Consider the following 21,256-nt stretch of genomic DNA (forward strand, 5'->3'; position numbering starts at 1 on the left):
CATCTGCGAGGAGGTGCTGGTTAGCCTTACCCCAGGCAAAGGTATCACAAGCAGAGGGTACGCTTGTGGATATAGAAACTGAGACACAGAGTAGAACTAAAGTAAGTTGGGAGTGGATCTTGCTGCCAAAACTGCTTACAACAGAGAAAGTTTTAAGATCTGTTTCTGAGATCTGATTAAGTTATTTTTTCTAACTTATCTTTGTCACATATATCTGAGGCTTCTATTACTGCTTTATGACCAACATATTTTACCATCATGACACAGCCTTGAGGTAGGGAAAGGCTATTGTCCTCATTTTTTTGTGAAGTGGGAATCTGAGGTATTGAGCAATCAAGTAACTTGCCTGAGGTCACAATGACTATCTGTAAAAGAGCCACTCTGAACGCATCGTTCTGCAAGGCAAATAGAAGGATCACAACCCTGGACCTCAGGAGAGCAGACTTTGGCCTTCTCAGGGATATGCTTGGAAGAATCCCATGGCATATGGTCCTGGAGAGAAGAGGGGTCCAGGAGATCTCGTTGATTTTCAAGGATTACTTCCTCCAAGCTCAAGAACCGTCCTCCCCCATGTGCAGGAAACCAAGCAAAGGTGGCAGGAGGCCTGCATGGATGAACAAGGAGCTCCTGAGAAAGCTCATACCTAAAAAGGAAGCACAGAAGTGGAAGCAGGGATAGGTGACCTGAGAGGAATATAGAGAAACTGTCTGAACATGCAGGAATGGACTTAGGAAGGCTAAAGCCCACCTGGAGTTGAATCTGGTGGGGGCTATGAAGGGCAACAATAAAGGCTTCTTCAGGCATATCAACAACAACATGAAGACCAGGGAAAATACGGGCACGCTACTGAAAGAGGCAGGAGACCTGATGACAAAGGGCATAAAAAAGTCCGAGGTACTTCACCTTGGACTTTACTGGTAAGATTTGCCTTCATCATTCCCTAGCCACTGAAGCCAGTGAGAAAGCAAGGAATACTTCTCCTCAGTAGAGGATGGTCAGATTAGGGAACATTTTAAAAAAATGAATATACCCAAGGCCATGGGACCTGATGGGATGCATCCACAAGTGCTGAGGGAGCTGACCAATGTGTGAGGCCACTCTTTGAAAAGACATGGTGATTGAGGGAGGTCCCTGAAGACTCCAATCTTCAAGAAGGGCAAGAAGGAGGACCTAGGGAACTACAGGCTGGTCAGCCTCACCTCTGTTGCTGGGAAGGTGATGGAGCAAACAAACCCAGAAATTATTTCCAAACATACTAAGGTCAAAAAGGTGACTGGGAGTAGTCAGCATGGATTTATGAAGGGGAAGTCATGCTTGACCAGCCTGATAGCCTTCTATGATGAAATGGTGGATGAGGGAACAGCAGTGATTATTGTTTTTCCTGACTTTAGCAAGGCTTTCAGCACTGTGTCCTGTAATATCATCATTTACAAATTCATAAAGTACAGACTAGATAAATAGACGGTGAGGTGTATTGAAAACTGGCTAAACTGCCGCACTTAAAGGATTGTGATTGGCAGCCCAAAGTCCATCTGAAGGCCAGTCATTAGTGGTACACCTCAGGGGCTGATACTGGGGTTAGTACTGTTTAACAGCTTCATTAATGGGACAGAGTACATCCCCTCTGGATAATGGGACAGAGTACACCCTCAGCAAGCTTGCAGATGATATTGGGAGGAATGGTTGGTGCATCAGATGGTTGTGCCATCATTCAGAGGGGCCTCAACAGGCTGGAGAAATGAGTGGACAGGAACCTCATGAAGTTCAACAGAGAGTAATGCAAAGTCCTGCACCTGGGGATGAATAAATCTAGGCAACAGTACACACTGGGAGCTGACCGGCTGGAAAGCAGCTTTGCAGAGAAGCACCTGGGATGCTGTTGGACAGCAAGTTGAACGTGAGCCAGGAATGCACCCTTGTGGCAAAGAATGCCAACAGATTCCTGGGCTGCATTAGGAAGAGCATTGCCAGCAGGTTGAGGGAGGTGAGCCTTCCCCTCAGCACTAGTAAGACCACATCTGGAGTGCTGTCATCGTTTAACCCCAGCTGGCAACTAAGCACCACACAGCCGGCTCATTCACTCCTCCCTGGTGGGATGGGGAAGAGAATCGGAAGGCTAAAAGTGAGAAAACTCGTGGGTTGAGATAAAGACAGTTTAATAGGTAAAGCAAAAGCCGCACATGCAAGCAAAGCAAAACAAGGAATTCATTCACCACTTCCCATCGGCAGGCAGGTGTTCAGCCATCTCCAGGAAAGCAGGGCTCCATCACACCTAACGGTTACTTGGGAAGACAAACGCTGTAACTCCGAAAGTCCTGCCCTTCCTTCTTCTTCCTCCAGCTTTCTATGCTGAGCATGACATCATATGGTATGGAATATCCCTTTGATCAGTTGGGGTCAGCTGTCCCGGCTGTGTCCCCTTCCCAACTTCTTGTGCACCCCCAGCCTACTCGCTGGTGGGGTGGCGTGAGAAGCAGAAAAGGCCTTGACGCTGTGTAAGCGCTGCTCAGCAGTAACTAAAACATCCCTGTGTTATCAACACTGTTTTCAGCACAAATCCAAAACACAGCCCCATACTAGCTACTGTGAAGAAAATTAACTCTATCCCAGTCAAAACCAGCACAAGTGCTTTGTCCAATTCTGAGCTCCCCAGGACAAGAAGGAGGTTGGCTAACTGGAGTGAGTCCAGTGAAAGGCCACTGAGATGATTAAAGGATTGTGGCAAGTGAAATACTAAGAGAAGCCGAGAAGGCTGGGATTGTTTAGCCTGGAAAAGAGAAGGTTCAGAGTGGATCTTATCAGTGTGTATAAATACTTGATGGAAGGGTGTAAAACTAAAAGCAAAACTAAAGCAAGTCAAGGGCAAAAGGTGTTCCTTACTGACTTTTGAACATCCTACCTTTAGAAGTCAGATGACTGCTCCACTTCCATATAAAATTCGTAACTTTCACATCTCTCTAGTTCACTCCTTGCGTATATTTCACCTTTAAAGCTGCTGGCTGAAGGCTTTAAGTGGCATTCAGTACCAGTGCCCAAGCTTATCTGGTCTCTGAGTGGAGACCATGCAGTAGCCTGGTCATCACCAGAATGACCAGGTCATTTCAGCAGAAGTGAGTATTCTTGGAGTACTGTGTCAGGGCTTGTCAGAGGGGCAAGTCCTCCGCTACTGGTTTCAAAAATCCCAGGCAGCAGCATGAGTTCTGCACTGCAATGCCATATCTCCAGCTGTCATTAACCAGCTTAGTTCCAGTGGCTTCTGAAGGATGATGCAGTTTGGCATCAGGTGAATGAATTTGTAGTACTTTGTCTGCTAGCGTGGACAGTCCTGGGCACCAAAGAGCAGGCATCCAGAGCTGGGGAATGACAGGCAACTGAGCAAGAATCCTTATCAGTGCCTCTGCTCAACCAGATAGCAGATAGAGAAACACTACAAATATAGATTACTTCTGTTACTTTTGCAAGTAAGCAGGGTAAAGCTTTTCATGGGATTTGCTTGATGAAATGTCTTTTGGTTGGGAAATGCTATTTGATAAAATGAAACGTCACATGGGAATGTTTCCATTTGGATGAAACTTGTGCTAGGAAAGGTTTTTCAAGCTCAGGGTAGAAATTTTAGTACAAGCTCTGCCCTGAATTGGTCTTGTACTCCAGAGGCTGTGTAAGCAGTTAAGATGTAAACTCTATGCAACTTAAGCCCTCTCCTCAAAAAAATGACTTTGAAAAGGGTCTTGGAAAAGAGAAGATTGCAGGAAGGTCTGATGTATAAAATTACAAATGTAAGGAGGATTTGAACAGTCCACAGTCATGAGGTTTGAACCAAGAAAAAAAGTGTTTCATGCAGCTCACAATTAAATTATGAAATTCATTGTCACAAGATGTGGAAACAAAAATAATAAGTGGATTCAAAATAGAATTAGATGGGTTCATAGAACATTAAGTCTACCTGGGCTGTCAAAGAAAAAGTTCTGGAGGGAGTCATTAGCTTCATATACCTTGTATTGCTAAGAGCAATCCAGCTTTAGATAAAATATGGTGGGGCTTGTGTTTGCTTTGATAACAGATTGTTTTCCTCTTCTCTTCAGCTAGTAAGTGCCATGGAGAGGTGATGGTGGCTGTGCATTTGTTACATTGTTGGTGGCTACTGCCTGTAGCACATAGTCTGATGAGTACCACCTCCTACACTGGTGGTTTCTCAGTGAGATCATTCCTGTAATCATTAGATTCATGCTTGATGTTTGAAAGCTGACAGTCTTTAAAACGCTGATGGTTCTCACTGCACGTCCTGGCAGTGTATGATTAATGGGACAAACATGTTCCTGTGGTGTTTCTTAGCTTGCAGGCAAGTATTCTAATTTCTCTGTATTAGTCCTTTGATGAATGTTATAAGGATATGTGCTTACTGAAGGGGAATGATAGCCTGCTCGTTGCAAGTTGCAATTTTAACCATTTAGGAGCTAAGAACAAAGAAATTCACCCTGTCTCTCTTTTCCTATTCCCTTTCTAAAGGTTACCCTTCTACCCCCCACAGTTGCTCCTTTTTTCTTCTCCTCCATCATCACGGTCTTGCAATTTCCCCTTCCTGCCTTCTGAGTTGCAGGTCAGGGAAGGGAACATGCAGCCCTTGACCTCTTCTAGAAGTGTTCCTGAATGGCTAGCAGATTTACTGAAATGTTTTATCCATTTTACAAATTGGAGCTAAATGCCATCCCCTCCCCAAGCACAGCCAGTCAGGTTCAGCTGTTGCTAGAACTTAGACCATGACCTTATGCTTGGGTGGTGAAGCTATATAAGCTATGCTTTATATTGACTGAGGATTTTAGTTGGATAGTGGAGGATAAAGGTAAATGTGTGGGAATTAGCTAACAGATTTTCATCATTGATGGAGTTTGAGGAAGCAACAAAGTGAAACCATATACAATTTACCTGGTAGTGAGTTTTACAATTACAGGTTACAGATTGAGAGGTATTTATAATGAAGTTTGATTTGGATAAGCACCCTTGTGTTCAATGTTGATCCTGTCTGCTTCTCAGTGACTGATTGTGCTTAGGTTATCAGCCTCTCAGGCTTGGGATATGGGAAGGCTTGAGGACATAAGCTTATTTGGTTTTCTGAATGGATAAAAGCGGGTGGTCTTCTAAATTTTGGTTGTGAATCTAGATCACAGGCCCTGCCAGGTTCCAGGATGGCCAGAAATCCAGGTGGCTTGTTTCATTCTGTACTAGAGACGAGGATCAGCAACAGGTTTCAGACTCCATGATCCTTGCATTTGAACCCACAGCTGGAATTCTCATCCTTCTCTAGTGATGAAACACTGGTGGCAACAATTATACTATGTCATAACTATTTTTTATTTACACCCAGAATTTTTGTAAAACTTTTCTGTGCAGTGGGGGCATCAACATGCAGCGCACTTGAAAGAGATCTGCTGGTCAGACACTTTCTACAGACATAGCTTCAGTCAAGTCTATGGAAGCTATCTATTAAAAGTAGACAGGCATGTGCAAGAGTCAGTAAATAAAAAGTTCTGCAAAAGATGTTCTTATGTTGTGGGGAGAAAGACGTTTTCCAGGGCACATTTGTCCAGATCACTGCTTGCTAAAAGGCATTTTTTGTTGCTCTTGATATTTTGTTCTCTAAATGCTTCTTGCCTTTGTTTAGAGAGAAATAGACCAATAAACACAGGGGTTTGGCTCTGAATTCAGAATGCTGTGGTTAAGTGATGTTTAGGTCTGTTTATCATCTTTTCTCTGCGAGTAAACAGTTACAATCTCAATTTAGAGCATAAACTGGTCAGAGTCCACGGCAGGGTAATTTACAGTGCTGCTCAGTCAGTTCCTTTCCTGACATATTTTAGAGAGATGGGAAGACACCTCACACAGGTGAGGCAGAATCTACTGTGATAGAAGGATGGACTTAGCTATTTGCTAACCTTTTAACCGGGGGTGAACTGGTTTATCAGTCAGTAAGCAGAAGCCTGTTTATTCTCAAAAGATTTCATTTTACCAGTAAAGGTTGAGACCCCAGCCCAGAGCAGGCGAGGGGTGTGGGGACATCATTTTGTTCAGAGAAGGATCTGTCCAAAGTGTTTGGAGAGGGAGGAAACTGGAAGGGAAATTTTCTGTACAGGGGACATACTGTTGAAGTCTTTCCTGCTGGGTTCAGCCCTGTGACTGATCACCTGTAGCCATTTCACTGCCAGCTTTCAACAGATACAAGGAGATGTTCAAGTGCCCACGTTTGCTTGGGTTAAAAAATGAGTTTGTACAACGCTCAACTTACTTGAAAATTAGGGAACTTCAGCTCTCATTCTAACTTCGGTACTAGGCCCTTTCTGTACAAATAGATGAAGCAGTTTCCTAGATCTGAGCTCCCTCAGGCAGGTCCGCTTGAGTATACCTGTATATTAGCAAATACTCTGTGTAAGCCAGTGTCTAAAAATACCCACGCCCTATGGGCACTTGCTTAGAGCTGTGCAAGCCAAGAAGTTTGCTCACAATCAGAGATGAGGAGGAATATTTTCTGAGTTCATGCAGGTTCACCATTCCTGTCTATTGCAACCAGATTCAAGACTGAATTTGACCTGAGTTAGATGCCAAGCCTGAGACATGCCTGGATTTTCAGAGGTTGTGTGAGCTATAGTGAACTTCCCAGCCAGTCTCAAGGCTTGTAGTGACGTGTACAGGCAGGATGCTTTCTCCCTGTTCTGGTACCTGCAGCAGAATAACTGCAGTGGTGCTAGCTCATGAGAGCGTTACTAGGACTCTCTCTGTACAATGACACCAGGAAAGAAAATTCCTCCAGCTCCCCAGCAGCAAGTTCATGTGAGATTTACTCGCTGAACAGTTTTAGAAACCAAAGTTCTTCTTTAGGAAAATAAGAGCCACCCAGTGATAAACTTCTCTACAGCTAAACGAATTCACACCAATGGGCAAAGAGGGAGTTCAGTCTCCATTACCCCTTCTCTCCTTGGCACATGTGTATGGGGAGATCTCCAGGTGAAAATTTTGATGGTAGTTTATATGCAATGTGGCCAGCTCTCTGGATTTTAGTGCTATTCTTGCAGTATCAAGTATACTTCTGGAGTCTGCAGCCCCTGCAATCCAGTGATTATGTGTGAATCTTGGATTTCATTTTTGAGAAACGTGGTTAACAGAGAAAGCAGGATCCAAGTGTGACCTGGAAATTCAAAACACAGAAGACAAATTAAATATATATATATATATAGTAATTTTTATTCCAGTCTCATATTCTGTGGTCTAAGTCATGATTTTTAACACAATGCTTTGAAAGGGATTGAGAATTGTTTCATATAAGGAGATAGGTGATAACTGTGGAGTGTGTAGATATGCAGCACAATGTTGCATTCTTCTCACAGGACACCTATAGCTGCAGAGTTACCATGTGCAGGGAACAACATTGAAGCAGCTGCCATTTTATGATTTAGCTGTGATGCTCATGTGAGCACGCATGTGCTCCTTCTGCTTTTTTCTTTCATCAGAGAGCTGTGTTTGCTCTTTCTTTGGAGAAGAGTTTACATCATCTTCGTCATCTCTCATACATTTCATGGTATTATAGGCTGTGCTGAAGTCTAATCATGCTTTGAGTCATGCTGTGTCCTTGGCCACAGAGAGGCTGTGAACTTTACAGGTTAATTATACTTTGGGTATAACAATAGCCATGTTATACAACATGACTTTCTATTTCATTGGATATCTCCTTGTTCTTGTGTTTTGAGAGATGGAAAACACAAATGGAGAAGTGAATGGAAGAATAAAAGTCTGCTTTTGCTATCTCCTGGGCTCCCATCCCAAACATTGAGTCCCAGGCTCCATAATGTTACTAGCAGACGTGACACATTTTGAGGCATTGTTCCAGGGCATAGTGCCAAAAATCCTGATGGTGTCTCAGCCATTCAAGAGGAGGATTGGTCCTGCTTACCAGTTAGCACTGTGGGCAGGCTCTCCCTAACCTGCAGCCTGCTGTGTTCACCACAAGGGAAGAGAGGATAATAAAAGGGTGAAGAATACCCAGGATCTCGTTGCACCTTTTGTTTAAGGATCTCCATCACTTTCCAAATATTCTTTAGTGGGCTTTAAATACTGTTGAGTGTATTGTCTGGGCTTCTGGTGTCTAGTTCTGCAATAGTTTGCTACTCAAGGTATACCTTGAATAGCTAAGGAATACCTTACTACCTTGCCATTCAAGAACTGGAGCTTTTGATCCTGGTACTGCCTTCACCCGTAGCGAAAGACAGTCATTTCTTCAGGAGCTTTTGATCAAAACAGAGAATGTAGAGACAGAGTTTGATCTCAAGTTTCCTGAGTTGTGGGACAACACTGTCTCAGTGACTGGAATCTCAGAGCTTGACTACTGGGTTGGTATCTTCTTTGACATGTGTGTTCAAACTGAGCCACAGTATAGCTAAGAAAGTGGTGGGCCACTAAGCTCAGGTGAGTGTGGTCTATGCAGTGACCACAGGCATGATATTTTAATAACAGAAGCAGATGAGCAGCTGCAGACAGGGATAACTTTTTTTTTTCCCCCCGCAGAGGGAGATGAAATTAGCCAAACTTGATAAAATTCCCCAGAAGCTTGGTGCCAAGGTTTTGGGTGGTGACTGCTGCAGATCTGTGGTCACATGAGTGCATTTTGTAAATGGGATGGAGGGCTGACCTCTGTATAATTGCATGGGGCATCGTGTGATAAGCATTTTTCTTAACTACAGGCTTCTTACTCTGAGAGCAGGAGCTGAGGGGGTGAATGTTTTCCTGCAAGTGAGTCCTGGGGACTGGTTCACATGTAAGGAGCTTGTAGTTCCTTCCCCTACCAGTTATTCAGCTGAGTTATTCATCATCAGGCAACTTCTCTGTAAAGGGCTAAAGCAGAGGCTGTAAGCACAAAAAAGCTGCACAGGTCAAAGACTGTAGCTTTTCCTAAGCTCTGTAAAACTTTCCAACACGTCCCAGAGCTGCGGAGATACTCTCAGAGAACGCTGAGGCTAAGGTGGGGGGATGTTCCCCTCCAAAAAGATCTTTCTGCTTCTGGTGCTTTGCAAACAGATCAGAGGCCAGACCAGGGCACCAGGTTGCCTGCAGCACAACTAACATTGCGTGTATCAGGAAGGGATCCAGAGTGTGGCATGCAGACAGCAACTGTTGCTCAGCTTTTCCAGCTATCTAGAATAGATCTGACAAGCAATTAGAGCATGAATATATTACAGAGCCGATGGGGGATGCCTTTGTTAAAACTTGTGACCCATACTTAGCTGCTGTTTACACTGGCGGCAGCTTCGAGGGTGGGCAAGACCCTACCTGCCTGTCTTTCTCCTCTCTCCTTCCCCGTGCGGAGGCAGCCAGGGAGCTCTGCGTCTCATTGGATATTTCAAATGCTTTCTGCACAAGTCATAATTAATGCCGAGTTGCGGAGCTAAGACCAGATGTGCTGCCGAGATTATCTCCCAGGGCAGATCGGCTGCTCTCCGCTCTGTAGCGCTGGGTGAATGGAAAGCTGCCAGTGCTGGGACTCAGAATGTGTCTGATGCCTGAAGTCAGGACTTTCTTTCTCTGCCGCTCCTGCTGTCTGACACTGCCTGGTTTCTGCTTGAAGCTCAGCGCCTGTCATGTAGCGGAGTGCTGCACAAGAACGAGAGGTATGAGATGATTTTCCAGAGTTTAGATTTGTTGTGGTTTTCTTTTCCTAGAGGAAAAGCAGATATTTAAGCTTAGCCTCAGACAGGAGCTAAGAATCTAAAAAAGGAGCTGGCTTTACAAAGGGGGAAAGAGTGGGAAGGACCCAGCCTATGGCCAAAAATACTACTGGATGCCAAGCTAGCATAGTTCTGGAGAGGTGTGTTTCTGTTTGCTATTACATAGAATATTTAAATGGATATATGTGGATGAGAGCAATTGGCTCCTAGTATGTGGAGGCTGCTCTTTGTGGGGAATGGGGTCAGAAGACACCAAGTTCTACCACAGACCCATTTGTGTGACCTTGGGCAAGTTAATTCATCAGTTTCTCTTGATTCCTAATTATCTGTCGCTTCCGTTCCTTTCCCCCATTCTTGCATGCTTTGTCTGGCTGGATTGTTTAGTTGTTAGGGACTATCTTTTCTTAGGCATGTACAGCTCCTAACATGGAATTCCTTTTTCAATTGCTGCTGCAGTAATTCACATAGTGTGTGCTTGGGTGGGCCAGGGGAGGGGAAAAGAGAGTTATAGGTTTGTGTATGTTTTGTGCTGTGGAAGCATATGCATTTCTGAATGTCTGCCCATGATTTTTTCTCAGTGCTTTCATGTGTGAGAGGGACAGATAAATGGGAGCCTAAGCATGAATGTGGGAAGGTAAAAGCAGACGCTTACCTGTGCAGGTGAGCACGTACACAATCTTTATATCCGTAAACTGCCTGTCTGTGAGGCACCACATGCATGCGCGGGTGCATGTACTGCTGTATAGCAGCATCCAGGTGTGTGCCTGATTATCTTCCCGCACATCTTTTAACGTGTGTGTACTAAGCTGTACATACAGCTGATGTAGGTGTGTCTGGACTTTTCCCACTTTAAGCACATACGGAGTCCTCAGTCCTCCCCGTAAAGAAAATCTACTCAAGAACTGACTTTATTATCTCTGTCTTTAGTTTATTTTGGTTGAAGCCAGAGCTCTGATGAGGAAAAATGAAGCAGGGAGCATATATTTTCCTGCCCACTGCATGTCTGGACAGCATAGCTGAATGTATAGGCTTTGTATGCCTGGAGCTGGTGGGTGAGCTGTTCAGGCCAGGACAGAGAGCCTGTCTGTGTCTTAGTACATCATTCCTGGCTCGCTTCTTCCACAAAGAGCCACCTAAATCTTTAAAGAACAGAGGCAGCTTGTTGGAGTAGAGGAAAGAAATTCTGTAGCTCTGCTAGCCCATTTTTTTAGTATCTCTTGAATCTTTCTGAGACTAAGGATGTGGTCCCAGGCATGCTGGGGTTTTTTTCTGCTTTGAAACCAAACAAAAGGGCCTAGCTATAGATAAGGGTATGACAAGGAAAGTTAACCCTTGAGATGCTAGTAGCTTTTGGCTTTATTTCCAGCCTAACTCTGTCTGGGAGTGTGACTGGATGGCACTGGCTCCCCTTCTTCTGAATGAAGAGAAAGACTTTAATGTCTTCCAGCAGGATCATCAAATGGAGTGAAGCGCTGCCAAGTTCAGTCTGAGCTGCAGGCACCAGTGATTAAAAACAGGCCTGTGCCTTGAGGAGCCAGCGGATGAGGCTGTGTGTGACTGGCTCCATATTAGCTTTTCCTTGCAAGGCAGGGCAGTCCCTGTCCAGCCCAGCGATGCTGTCATATCCTGGTAGTTTCAGGGACATTTTACTACATCAGTTTTACAAGCCCTTCTGAGACCTAGCTGAAGCGAGATGAGCTTTACAGAGCTAGCAGGACACTGCCTCCTCAGTCTGCCCTGTTTAGCCCTGGGAGACTGAAGTAGGTGCATCTGCTATGTCTCTTGCCAGCATAGCTGTGAGAGTCCTACTGGTAATTTTCCTGAGGATAGACTTCATCAAGGCCCCCAGCAGATGCCCAGATGAAAGATTTCCGCAAGCCCGGAACTGTCAGCAGCTCCAACTTGCCTTTGACAGTCCCTTTCCAGCCCCACTCCAAAGATAGCTCTTATCTTGCTCCTTCTCCAAACCCTAATACTAATTTCCTTTTCTAAGCCGTGGACAAGCTCTGGAGTCACTGCACAGATGAACGATTTCTCCAGAGCCAACTTTCCAGCCCCACTCTAACTGCAGCTTTGTGCTTTCTCTTTCTAAACCCGAACCCTAATGCCCTTACTGCCAAAAGACTTGGCCTGGGAGCAGTCTTTCTTCTGAGCAGTGGCTGGAGGGGTCCTTGTCTATGGCTCAGCAAAAAAAATTAGGGCTAGGTTAGAGAGAAAGAAAAAGCATAGAGCTGCAGTGTAATTGGGGCTGCAAAGGGAAAGTTGCAGTTACCAACAGGCTTGGTTTGGGCGAAATATTTTGTCTGTGCAATTCTTGGTGACCTTTTCTAGCACTTCCCTGGAAAATTAGGGTTCAGGGTTGAGGGAAAGAGAAAACATAGATCTGCAATTGGAGTTGGGCTGGAGTGGGGCTGCCAAACCAAGGTGGGAGGCAGCAAAGAGAGATGGGCTGGGAGAAGTCTTTCACCCTGGCAATGGCTTCAGGGTCTTTTCTTCCCCTCAGCAAAAAATGACGTGTGAGGGCTGTGTGATCTCACTTGCACAGCCCTTCGGCACACACTGTCACACAAGAAACCCACGCTTGTGCCAGCTCCTTTCACTCATCGTATGATAGGTAGATCAGCTTCATCCTCAGTCATGTCAGTCTTGGTTTCATGGCTGTTTTTTTCTTGTTACCTGTTTGAAATGATGTGAAGGGAGGTGAGCAGTATTGCAGTAGAAGACTATTACAGTGCCTTTGTTTCCTCCAAAGATCGCTGTTTCTATCCAGGAGAAAAAGGTGTTACCAACCTCCATGCCCGAGAAGGGGGAAACTCAGGGTCCCCAGCATCTGGTTCTGCAGCAGACACCCATAGTAATGTTAATACTGTGCTTGCGAAAGGTCCATCTGCTCCTCCTTCTGAATCTCAAAGCAGGTCACCCTTCTATTTATCTCTGTCTGTTATCTTAGCGTCACATTCCTTAACCTCTGTGTCAGTGGTCTCTGGCTGCAGTCAGCTTGTTACCCAAGAGTCACTGGTGGGTTGATTGTACCTACAGAAAGCTGCTGCTGTTGTGATCCAGGTTGACTGGGAAGGCAAGACTGATGTTGCCTGAAATGGATTAGAGCATGTTGCTGACCACAGACCCGCCAAACACTGCAAGTGGAGATTATGCATGCAGTTGTTCTGTGTGTACTTGCATATGTGTGTGTCTGACACTGCCTTTGTCCTTGCTCTGAGTTTAGTCTAGAACACCAGAACATGAGCTTCTGGAAAAACATTCTCTCTGTGCTCTATACCGGGGGAACACAGAGCATTTACCTCTTTCCCAGAGCCCTTTAGGAAACAGGGCTGTGATTCAACAAGTAGAGATTTGAGAAAACAGGGCTGCCATCCTGTAATTGCCCTGACATCTACCACAGCCTGACCTCCCTAAACCTGTATGTCTTGCATCTAGAAGAGTGAATATCATGTATCATTTTAAGGAAATAGATGGGTTTTGTGGGAGGAAGCCTGGCTCAGAGATTGATGATAGGATATGGAGGTTTATTGTCTCTAAGGTGCACAGCTTGGGGTCTGACCCAGGCTTGCTGTAACTAATGCTGAAGGACCTTGGTTTGCATTGGTCTGTGGCCCAGGATCAAACATTCAGGTCAGAGGAAGAGGAAGAAATGGTTGCTAGCAGAATAGCATGAGGGAGGTTAGATAGGACACATATTCCTGCTCAGCTTTTCACAGCTGAGGGGCCTGCACTGTAGCTTGCAACTCTTGTTACCTGGATCATTCCTGTGTGTATTTACTATGATACGCAGTGTTGAGAGTTACTGCTCTGTAAGCAGCATCAGCACAGAGGCTGAGAGATAAACAGGCCATGGAGACTTCACTTTTCCAGCTATGATCTGGATTGAGAAGTTATCTGAGAAACTGGGCTGAAAAGGTTGTTCTTTCATGGCTGCCCAGCCTCTGTGAGTGCCCTGGAAACCCTTGGACAATGCTGAGCCGCACATACCAAGCAGTTCTGCTGTGCCCCATTGTGACAGCAGGGATTATGTGATGAGATTACCAAGCAACCTGTGCAAAAGCAGGAAGAGATTCCCTGTCCTAGAATGTGACTTCAGAGACACCCATCTCAGTGAAAATTCAAACAGATTAGAAACGAGAACTAGTAAAACCTTTACCCTGCAAGAAAACCAATATTTACAGTGATAAAGATAAGTCACTCCCATGCTGCAGGGCATGCCCTCCTGCCAGGATAAGGAGGGAATTTCCTTCGAGACTCTTCATGGCCCTTCAACTCCGATACTGTAATGCAGTTGTGTAGGCTGGGGTGTAAGGAAGGTTTCTGTCTTCTGATGTGTAACTGGCAGGGAAAGGAAATTGGACTTTAGGATCCTTCTTGTGTGTTTCATTCAGGGAGTTGAAACTGATAGTGAAAGGTTTCTTTCACTGAGGATTCAGCAGGGTTGGACTGAATATAGAAAGCAGGTATGGTTTGACATGATGTGTCCCATGAAGGACAGTGAATGGTGGTTAGGAAACTTCCGGCCAGGAGTTATCAGCCACCCATGAATACAGCACTAAAAAAAAAAAAGGAAAATGTGGTTACTAGCAGGAAGGTAAGTACAGCCTTAAGAAACAACCAAATCCCCTGGCCCGGTATAAGCACATGCATGCATCCATTAAACACTGCTTCTGGCTATTGGTTGTGAACACAGTGTAACTCCAATATTGCATGCTGCTTTTTTTTCAGACCTGCAGGATTAACTGAGTGCTGAATGCATGATCTACAGCTGCTTAATATCAGTGGAAAGCTTTCTGTTGCTTTGAGAAATCTTTGAATAGAATTTCCTATCTGCTATGGTCTGGTCTCATCTGAAATTGAGTAGATTCTGGGATTCTCTCACTTACTGAATTCTTATTACCAAAATATGGTTAACTTGGATGCTGTCCTCCTTGACTCCACCACGCCTTGAAGGCTGCTAGAATTAGGGTTTCAGAACACAACTCAGCGGCTGTCCTTTTAGATGGAGCAGTCTCCTAGTGGCAGGGATTGAACTAAGACCTCTGGGTCTTACAGCCTGAGCCCCTTCTGTGTTGTCGAAAAGACCTGATGCTAATAGTGGCATTCAGGAGCTGGTATTGACCAGGAACTCCCAATTTCCCCAAAGAGAGAGACAGGTGATATATGTCTACGGTAGATAGGACTTAAGAATTACCTAGGCCAGTCTGTTTTTAGAGTACCTGGTGCTTCCAATATTTTCAAGGTGCAAGAAGTACAGCGCACAGGTTTTGGTAGAAAGGGCAATGTATTTTGCATGCATTTTACTCTGTGTTTTAATTTTCATTCAGCAATTTTAATTAAAGGATAAGAAATAGAAATGCAAAGCTTGCAGGGTGGTGGGGGATTTTCGCAATAGCCAGTTTTAGCGTTGACAACTGTATTCTGTCATGTTAGCAATCCCCTGCTAGTGGGATTGCTACCTGTTGGGCTGGGCAGCTGCAAACTGTTGAAGGGCAACTGTATGACAGCTAAGAGGTGGGTGCATGCAGAAAGGATTGTGTCCCATAAAGTCAACGTAGCCTTTGTTTTGGCATTCTTGGGACAGAAGATGCGATGGAAGTATAATTACTTAATCCAGATTTGGCACAGCTGCAGATAACCATAAACATAATCTTAACCTCACCTTCCTTGTGTATAATGAGATGTAAACTGGCTTAGGGCAGAGGATAGTTTGAAGCACTCTTAAGCAGGAAAAAAAAATCATTCAGCATATAACTCTTGGTTTTAAAAATAATTCTGTTCTTCTGAGTCTGTTAGAAACTGGACCTTCACACAGGTTCACCACCTCCATGTGAAAGTTTCCATCATTGTATGCCCTGAGCAATAGCTCAAGAAGAGTTTAAGCTGACACCCAGATGTCTCTCTTGCTCTCTCTTGGCAGGGATCTTTGGACAGCGATTGGAGGACACCGTACAGTACGAGAGGAAGTATGGCCAGCGCTTGGCCCCGCTGCTGGTGGAACAGTGTGTGGATTTTATTCGGGAGCGAGGTCTTACAGAGGAGGGGCTCTTTCGAATGCCTGGCCAAGCCAACCTTGTCAAAGATCTGCAGGATTCTTTTGACTGTGGAGAGAAGCCCCTTTTTGACAGGTGAGTTGACATCACCAAATTTAGGCTGGTTTATCTGTGGCACGTAAAATGTGGCAGGAATGGCCTTGCAGTGGCTATCCTAGTTTACGTGTTCTTTCCACACCATTGTTCTCTTCACTTAAAGTGCTACTGGGGCTTTCTCCTGCATGGTGTTGGGTGCGGAGACCTTCATTCAGCTAAGTGTGTGAGCAGAGGAAGAAATTGAGCCCGTTAATCTAGATGGGACTACTCCAGTGTTTCAGCTTAAGCACATGTTGAATTAAATGCATTGCTAGATTTGGGTGCAGCATACTCAGTAGTTGGTGGCATCCCACCATAGAAATAGATATGACAGAGGTGAACTAGGTGTTTTACTGCTTTCAGATGTTGCATTCCCCCTTGCTGCAACCACAGCAGATCTGCCCAGGGACAATATCTTGCCTCTTCCCCTTCCTTTGTCACCAGGTTTCAGAAGAGTCACCACCATCTCACACATCTTCCCTGGCTGTTATGTGTGCAATGTATAGAATTGGTCAGCATGTCATAATAAAGCACTTTCTGACCTCAAAAGAATTCTTGGCCAAAATGATTTTATTTGGTCCACAATTTCAGCCGCTGAGATGAAACATTTATTTCAAAACTGAATGTATCTTTTGATTTTCAGCAAAATTTGAGTCAAATTTTATATGCAGTTTCTGAAACAAAAATGGCAATTTTGCATTTTTCTTCCCAGTATAAAAATGTTGATGTAATCACTACTGCCTGGTACAAAGACATGCTAGCTGCCTTTTTGTCCTACTGACCATGCCAATGTCAGGGAGCAGCAAGGGCCGGCTGCTTCACAAAGCAAGGTGAGCCAGGAGCCAAGTGTGGTAACAAGGCTGGCAGAGGCAGTGACACAGTCCAGTGATAACCAGGCAAGTCCATAGTGACGAGGCAGGTCCAAGATCAGGCTAGGTAATCTGTCCATGAGTCAGGGTCCAGGTCCAGATCAACAGGGTCTGTAGCCAGGCACAGACATGGCTGTGAGGCAGTGGGAGTTGTAGCTCAGACGCAGGATAAACGGTAGAGGCTCAGCTTAATATCATCTCCCACGGGAAGAGTGTCAGCCCTGGCTCAGAGTGCTCCATCCAAGGTCAGCAAGGGAAGGGGGGCAGCTCTCAGCTGCACTATCTCTACGTTGGCCCTGAGCCCAGGCAGTCAAATCATCAGGAGGGTGGATGCTCTCAGGGCCCTTGCAGCCAAATCCTGTCCATACTCTGCAACTAATATTTCCTTCCCTCTCTCATATGTACATACTACCCAGAGTGAAGGTTGGCATTGTGCTAACCTAAACAGTGCTTTGAGAAATGGGCCTTGACCCTAACAGAGACCTTGAAGTGCAGGGATATTTGGATCCAAGGCCATTGTGTAGATCTGGCCCAATCTCTATCACAGGTCCAGAAGTGGGATCAGATCTGGGATCTTTACTTGGAGACCTGGCTCCATTTCTTGCTGGCACCGCTTTCCCAGGTGATGCAGGCAGCATCTGGTATATTGCCAGCACATTAACCTAGGGGATGACTTCCCCTGGACCTGCAGCCAGTCTCAACATTGCCAGTAGCACCCCTGCCTGTTGCTGCAGGAAAAGCTAGCCCTCTCCTGCATGGGCAGCACAGTATTTGGTCTCATCCTGGGAAGAATATCCTTAGAGTTTATTGGGAACATTCTTCTAATTCTTCCCTCCCCTCAGCTTCCCAGACCACCCATCCTCCTTTCTTTGATTCTTAACCGCAGTCAGTATTTGCTCCCTAAATGGAAGTGTCAAATATTTAGAGATATTTTCATTAAAAAAAAAAAAGTTTGAAATCATCAAATGGTCTCACTTCATCTTTTCTTAAACAAAATCTTTGTATTTTTAACTGAATGTATGGGTGTTGTAGTTTAGAATTATCTTAATTCATGTGGAAGTGAACAAAGTTATTTTGGAAAACACTCATATTCTGGAACACGAGTATCTATGGAAGGAATTAATTAAGAATGATAGTTTCACTTTCATGTTTTACCTTAGTCTAACCCATACTAAATTCATTGTCATGAAGATAAGCCAAGCCTCCCCCCAGCATTTTTAAAGCAGAAAGCACCTTTATTTCCATAGGCATTTGCACTGGCTAAATAGATCAGTGCTAAGTCTCACCTTTAACAGAGGCAGTAAACATCTCCATGAAGGAATGCCTGCCTTTTGGGTAGTTGATTTGAAATTGATAACTGAAGGTTCAGTACAGAATCAAAGGAGGCAAGCCTCGGGGTACCCAAGTAGTGTGACAGTTGAGGGTCCCCCAGTCATTGCCTTTTGCTCTTTCCACCATGTCCACTGCGACTTGTACGCCCAGCTTTCTGGTCTTTGATATGTATAGTCACAGATAGCTACAAGGGAGAGGCAGTTCCACCCTGGCTAAGTGAAATGCTTCTCCTCCTAGCAAGCATAATTTTCTCCATGTGTAACTAAAACTATCCATGTATGGCCTAGGATACCTAGGCAGCAGCAAATATTTTCTGCAAGCGTGAAATCCATATGCTTGCTCCCAAATCAGTTGCAGTGAAAGGAATATTCTTTTTTTTCCTAGTTGCAGTCAGTGCTTTTAGGTGTCTTTTGAATCTACAGTGATCTTCCAAATGCTAGAGCCTGCCTGCCCCATGGTGGATCAGATCTCTGTGATGACTGATAGTTAAAATATTGATTTTTAGAAGGCTTGCTTTTCCAATTTGGGTTTTAAATGCATATGTATATTCTTATGAAAGGCCAGGTGTTGCTGTTTTGGAAGCACCTACAGCAGTCTGTTCCTATTGCACTTCCATGCATATTTGTGCATCACTTTTTTTTTTCCTTGGGCTTTACTACTTTTTTTTTTTTCTTTTGTTGTTGTTGTTGTTATATTCCATGCCACTGAAAGTTTGGCTGAATTTCACATGGCCTTGTGGCATATGAAACAATAACTGCAGCTAGTGGATCTGAAGCTGTAGTCTGGGCTCGGCTTCTGAGTGATAGTCATATCTACCATCCATGCCTGAAACTCCACACTAAAAAAGAAAAAAAGAATAAGGGTACTGACCTCATTTGTAAAGCATTTATAATCAGCTGAAGAAAACCACTATGTGAAACTGTGGTATTCTCAAATATGATACAGCTGTTTAATAGGAATAGCATTATTAGGATTAGTAGCAAGTGGTAGCTGCTGGCAGCTTCCTATTGTAATTTTTCCTGTTTTATTTTAGCTGTGTGTTCCAAAAAGGCTTAAAAATGTACTAAGCAGAAGAGATTCAGCTTTTAGATAGAGGTAAGGATTTGAAGCTCTGTTGCCCCATGGTTACGGATGTGTTTTTCTCAGAGTTCTTTAAAGACTATCAGGGCAATGGGGGGTAGTGGGGAGCTGGTGAGAGAATCTGTTTAGACTTCCAATGGTTGAAACCTTTGAGGAGGTCATCTGCAAAGATTAACAAAATTGTACAACAGGAGACTTGGATTGAGGGAGAGGCATCGCCATACATCAAAAGCTGGATAGGAAATGGAAAGGGAAGAACAGGTGCATCTTCATCATGGGATCTGACACCTCAACCCCAACTTAAAGCAAAGGAGAGAGAAGAGGAAAAAGAAGTTCCTGGAGTGGGAAAGAAAAGAAAAGCTGATATCCCAGCATAACAGATGGGCTAAGAAATGCCAGATACCCCAGCCTGGGGGAGGAGATGTGAGCCACAAGCCGGGCAGCCATGCCAAATGGCAATAGAGGGCCTGGAGGAAATACAGCTTCCTCCTTTTTTTTTCTGAATGATTGACCAGGACACTTGGGAGCCTGGCACATCAGATGCAGGTGGGTGCTGGCTGGGGAGAGTATCAGGCAGGAGCCATCAGTGAGAGGATCAGAGGTTATGTTTGATTGCACAAGGATGCAGAGCTCTATTGTCAGCGCTGCGTGATCACTGTGCCCTTGGCTGGACTGTGTTGCTCACATTCTTGATCCACATTGGCTGAGGAACCACAGCACCACCCTACCTTAAGCAGTATCATGGGCATATCCCTTCCACTGCCCGTATTGCCTGAGATGCATTTATATCTTGACAAAATGGGAGATTTCCCTTTTTCCCAGGTAGACCCTCCTGCCTAGTAAAAACATGTGGCAGAACAGCTTCCTTCCATGTGCCTGCTTTGTCCCTGTCCCTAAGAGGGACCTTGATGCACCCCCAACGAAAGGCATCAAGCTTTGGGGTAGTGTGAGTTTCTAAATTTCCTTCCCTCTTCTCTATTGCAGCAACACAGATGTTCACACTGTGGCGTCCCTCCTGAAGCTTTACCTTCGAGAGCTGCCAGAGCCTGTCATCCCCTTTGCCAAATATGAAGACTTTCTTTCTTGTGGACAGCTACTCTCAAAAGATGAGGGAGAGGTCAGTGATCTTTCTAATCTGCCTTCCTTCTACCTCGAAGGTTGTTCCCAAGACTCAATGTAGTACAGCTTTCTTCTCATCACTCTTCAGTCCTGATTGAAATCAATGAAGTTCCTGGGAACCTTCCCTTGAATTTTCTTGAAGCCGTGAATTGGGTGTTAATATCACAGGCTCCTGCTTGAAGCAGGAGCTTTTTCGAACTCAGTCTTGTAGCCTGATGCTTCTTTCTTATGAAGAACGTTGTTCTGTAGCATAATCAGCAAGAGATGCGAGGCAGGAGATCTGGATTCCTTTCCCAGCCTTGCTGTTGACTCATTAGCAAGCTGTATGAAGTCACTCCCTTCTTTTGTGTTTTCAGTTTCACATATCAGAACAGCCATGTTCCGCTTCCCAAAGTTTTTGGTGGATGAGACGTTAATCAGTGCGATGGTCTTTGTATTTCTTAGAGGAAAGGCACTACAAAAGGGCAGGCTAGGATATTATCCCAAAGTGGGGGAAATAATGCTATGAATACTTTGCCAGAACCTTCTTATGATGTTCCTGTCTTTGGTTTCCAGGCAAGGGAAGGGGCTGACAAAAACTTCCAAGTCTGTGGCAATCATGGAAAGTTTGATTCACTGCTTGGGAGGAGCAGGATAATTTACAATATGATTGATTGATCTGTTTCATCCATATTGTTCCTCTTGTGGTGATGCCTGAGCTCTTTGCTGACTGCAAAGGCACGTTGGATCTGGTCTAATGCGGGTGGAACTGTGCCACCTTCTAAAACAGAGGTTTAAAGAAGCTGTAAGGGTTGTTACTGGTGTCAGCTAAAGAAGCAAAGGCCTGAGGGCTTCTAAGTCACAGTCCACAGTTCTGTCCCTTTTCTGTGTGTGGCCTCAAGAGCATGCTCGCATCTTTGTCTCTTGTGGGGATTGTAAAAACTGTTCTTTACTGAGAGCCTGGGGTTCACCTTTAGTTCAAGTGGCAGAAGGCTCTGGGAAGATTCAGTCCTTCATGGTGCCCATAGGAAGATGCTTG

At 44.7% G+C, this 21,256-nt stretch overlaps 1 protein-coding gene across 1 annotated transcript in view; it reads left to right on the plus strand.

Annotated features, from left to right (window-relative positions):
- ARHGAP22 (Rho GTPase activating protein 22) overlaps positions 1-21,256 on the plus strand; it is a 161,679-nt gene that overhangs the window by 127,043 nt on the left and 13,380 nt on the right. The window contains exons 5-6 of the mRNA XM_050898757.1: positions 15,631-15,838; positions 20,104-20,236. Of these exons, the coding sequence (XP_050754714.1) occupies positions 15,631-15,838; positions 20,104-20,236 (341 nt within the window). The remainder of the gene's footprint in view (positions 1-15,630; positions 15,839-20,103; positions 20,237-21,256) is intronic.

Source organism: Gymnogyps californianus, chromosome 6 (assembly GCF_018139145.2).
Source record: "Gymnogyps californianus isolate 813 chromosome 6, ASM1813914v2, whole genome shotgun sequence".
Taxonomy (NCBI): domain Eukaryota; kingdom Metazoa; phylum Chordata; class Aves; order Accipitriformes; family Cathartidae; genus Gymnogyps; species Gymnogyps californianus.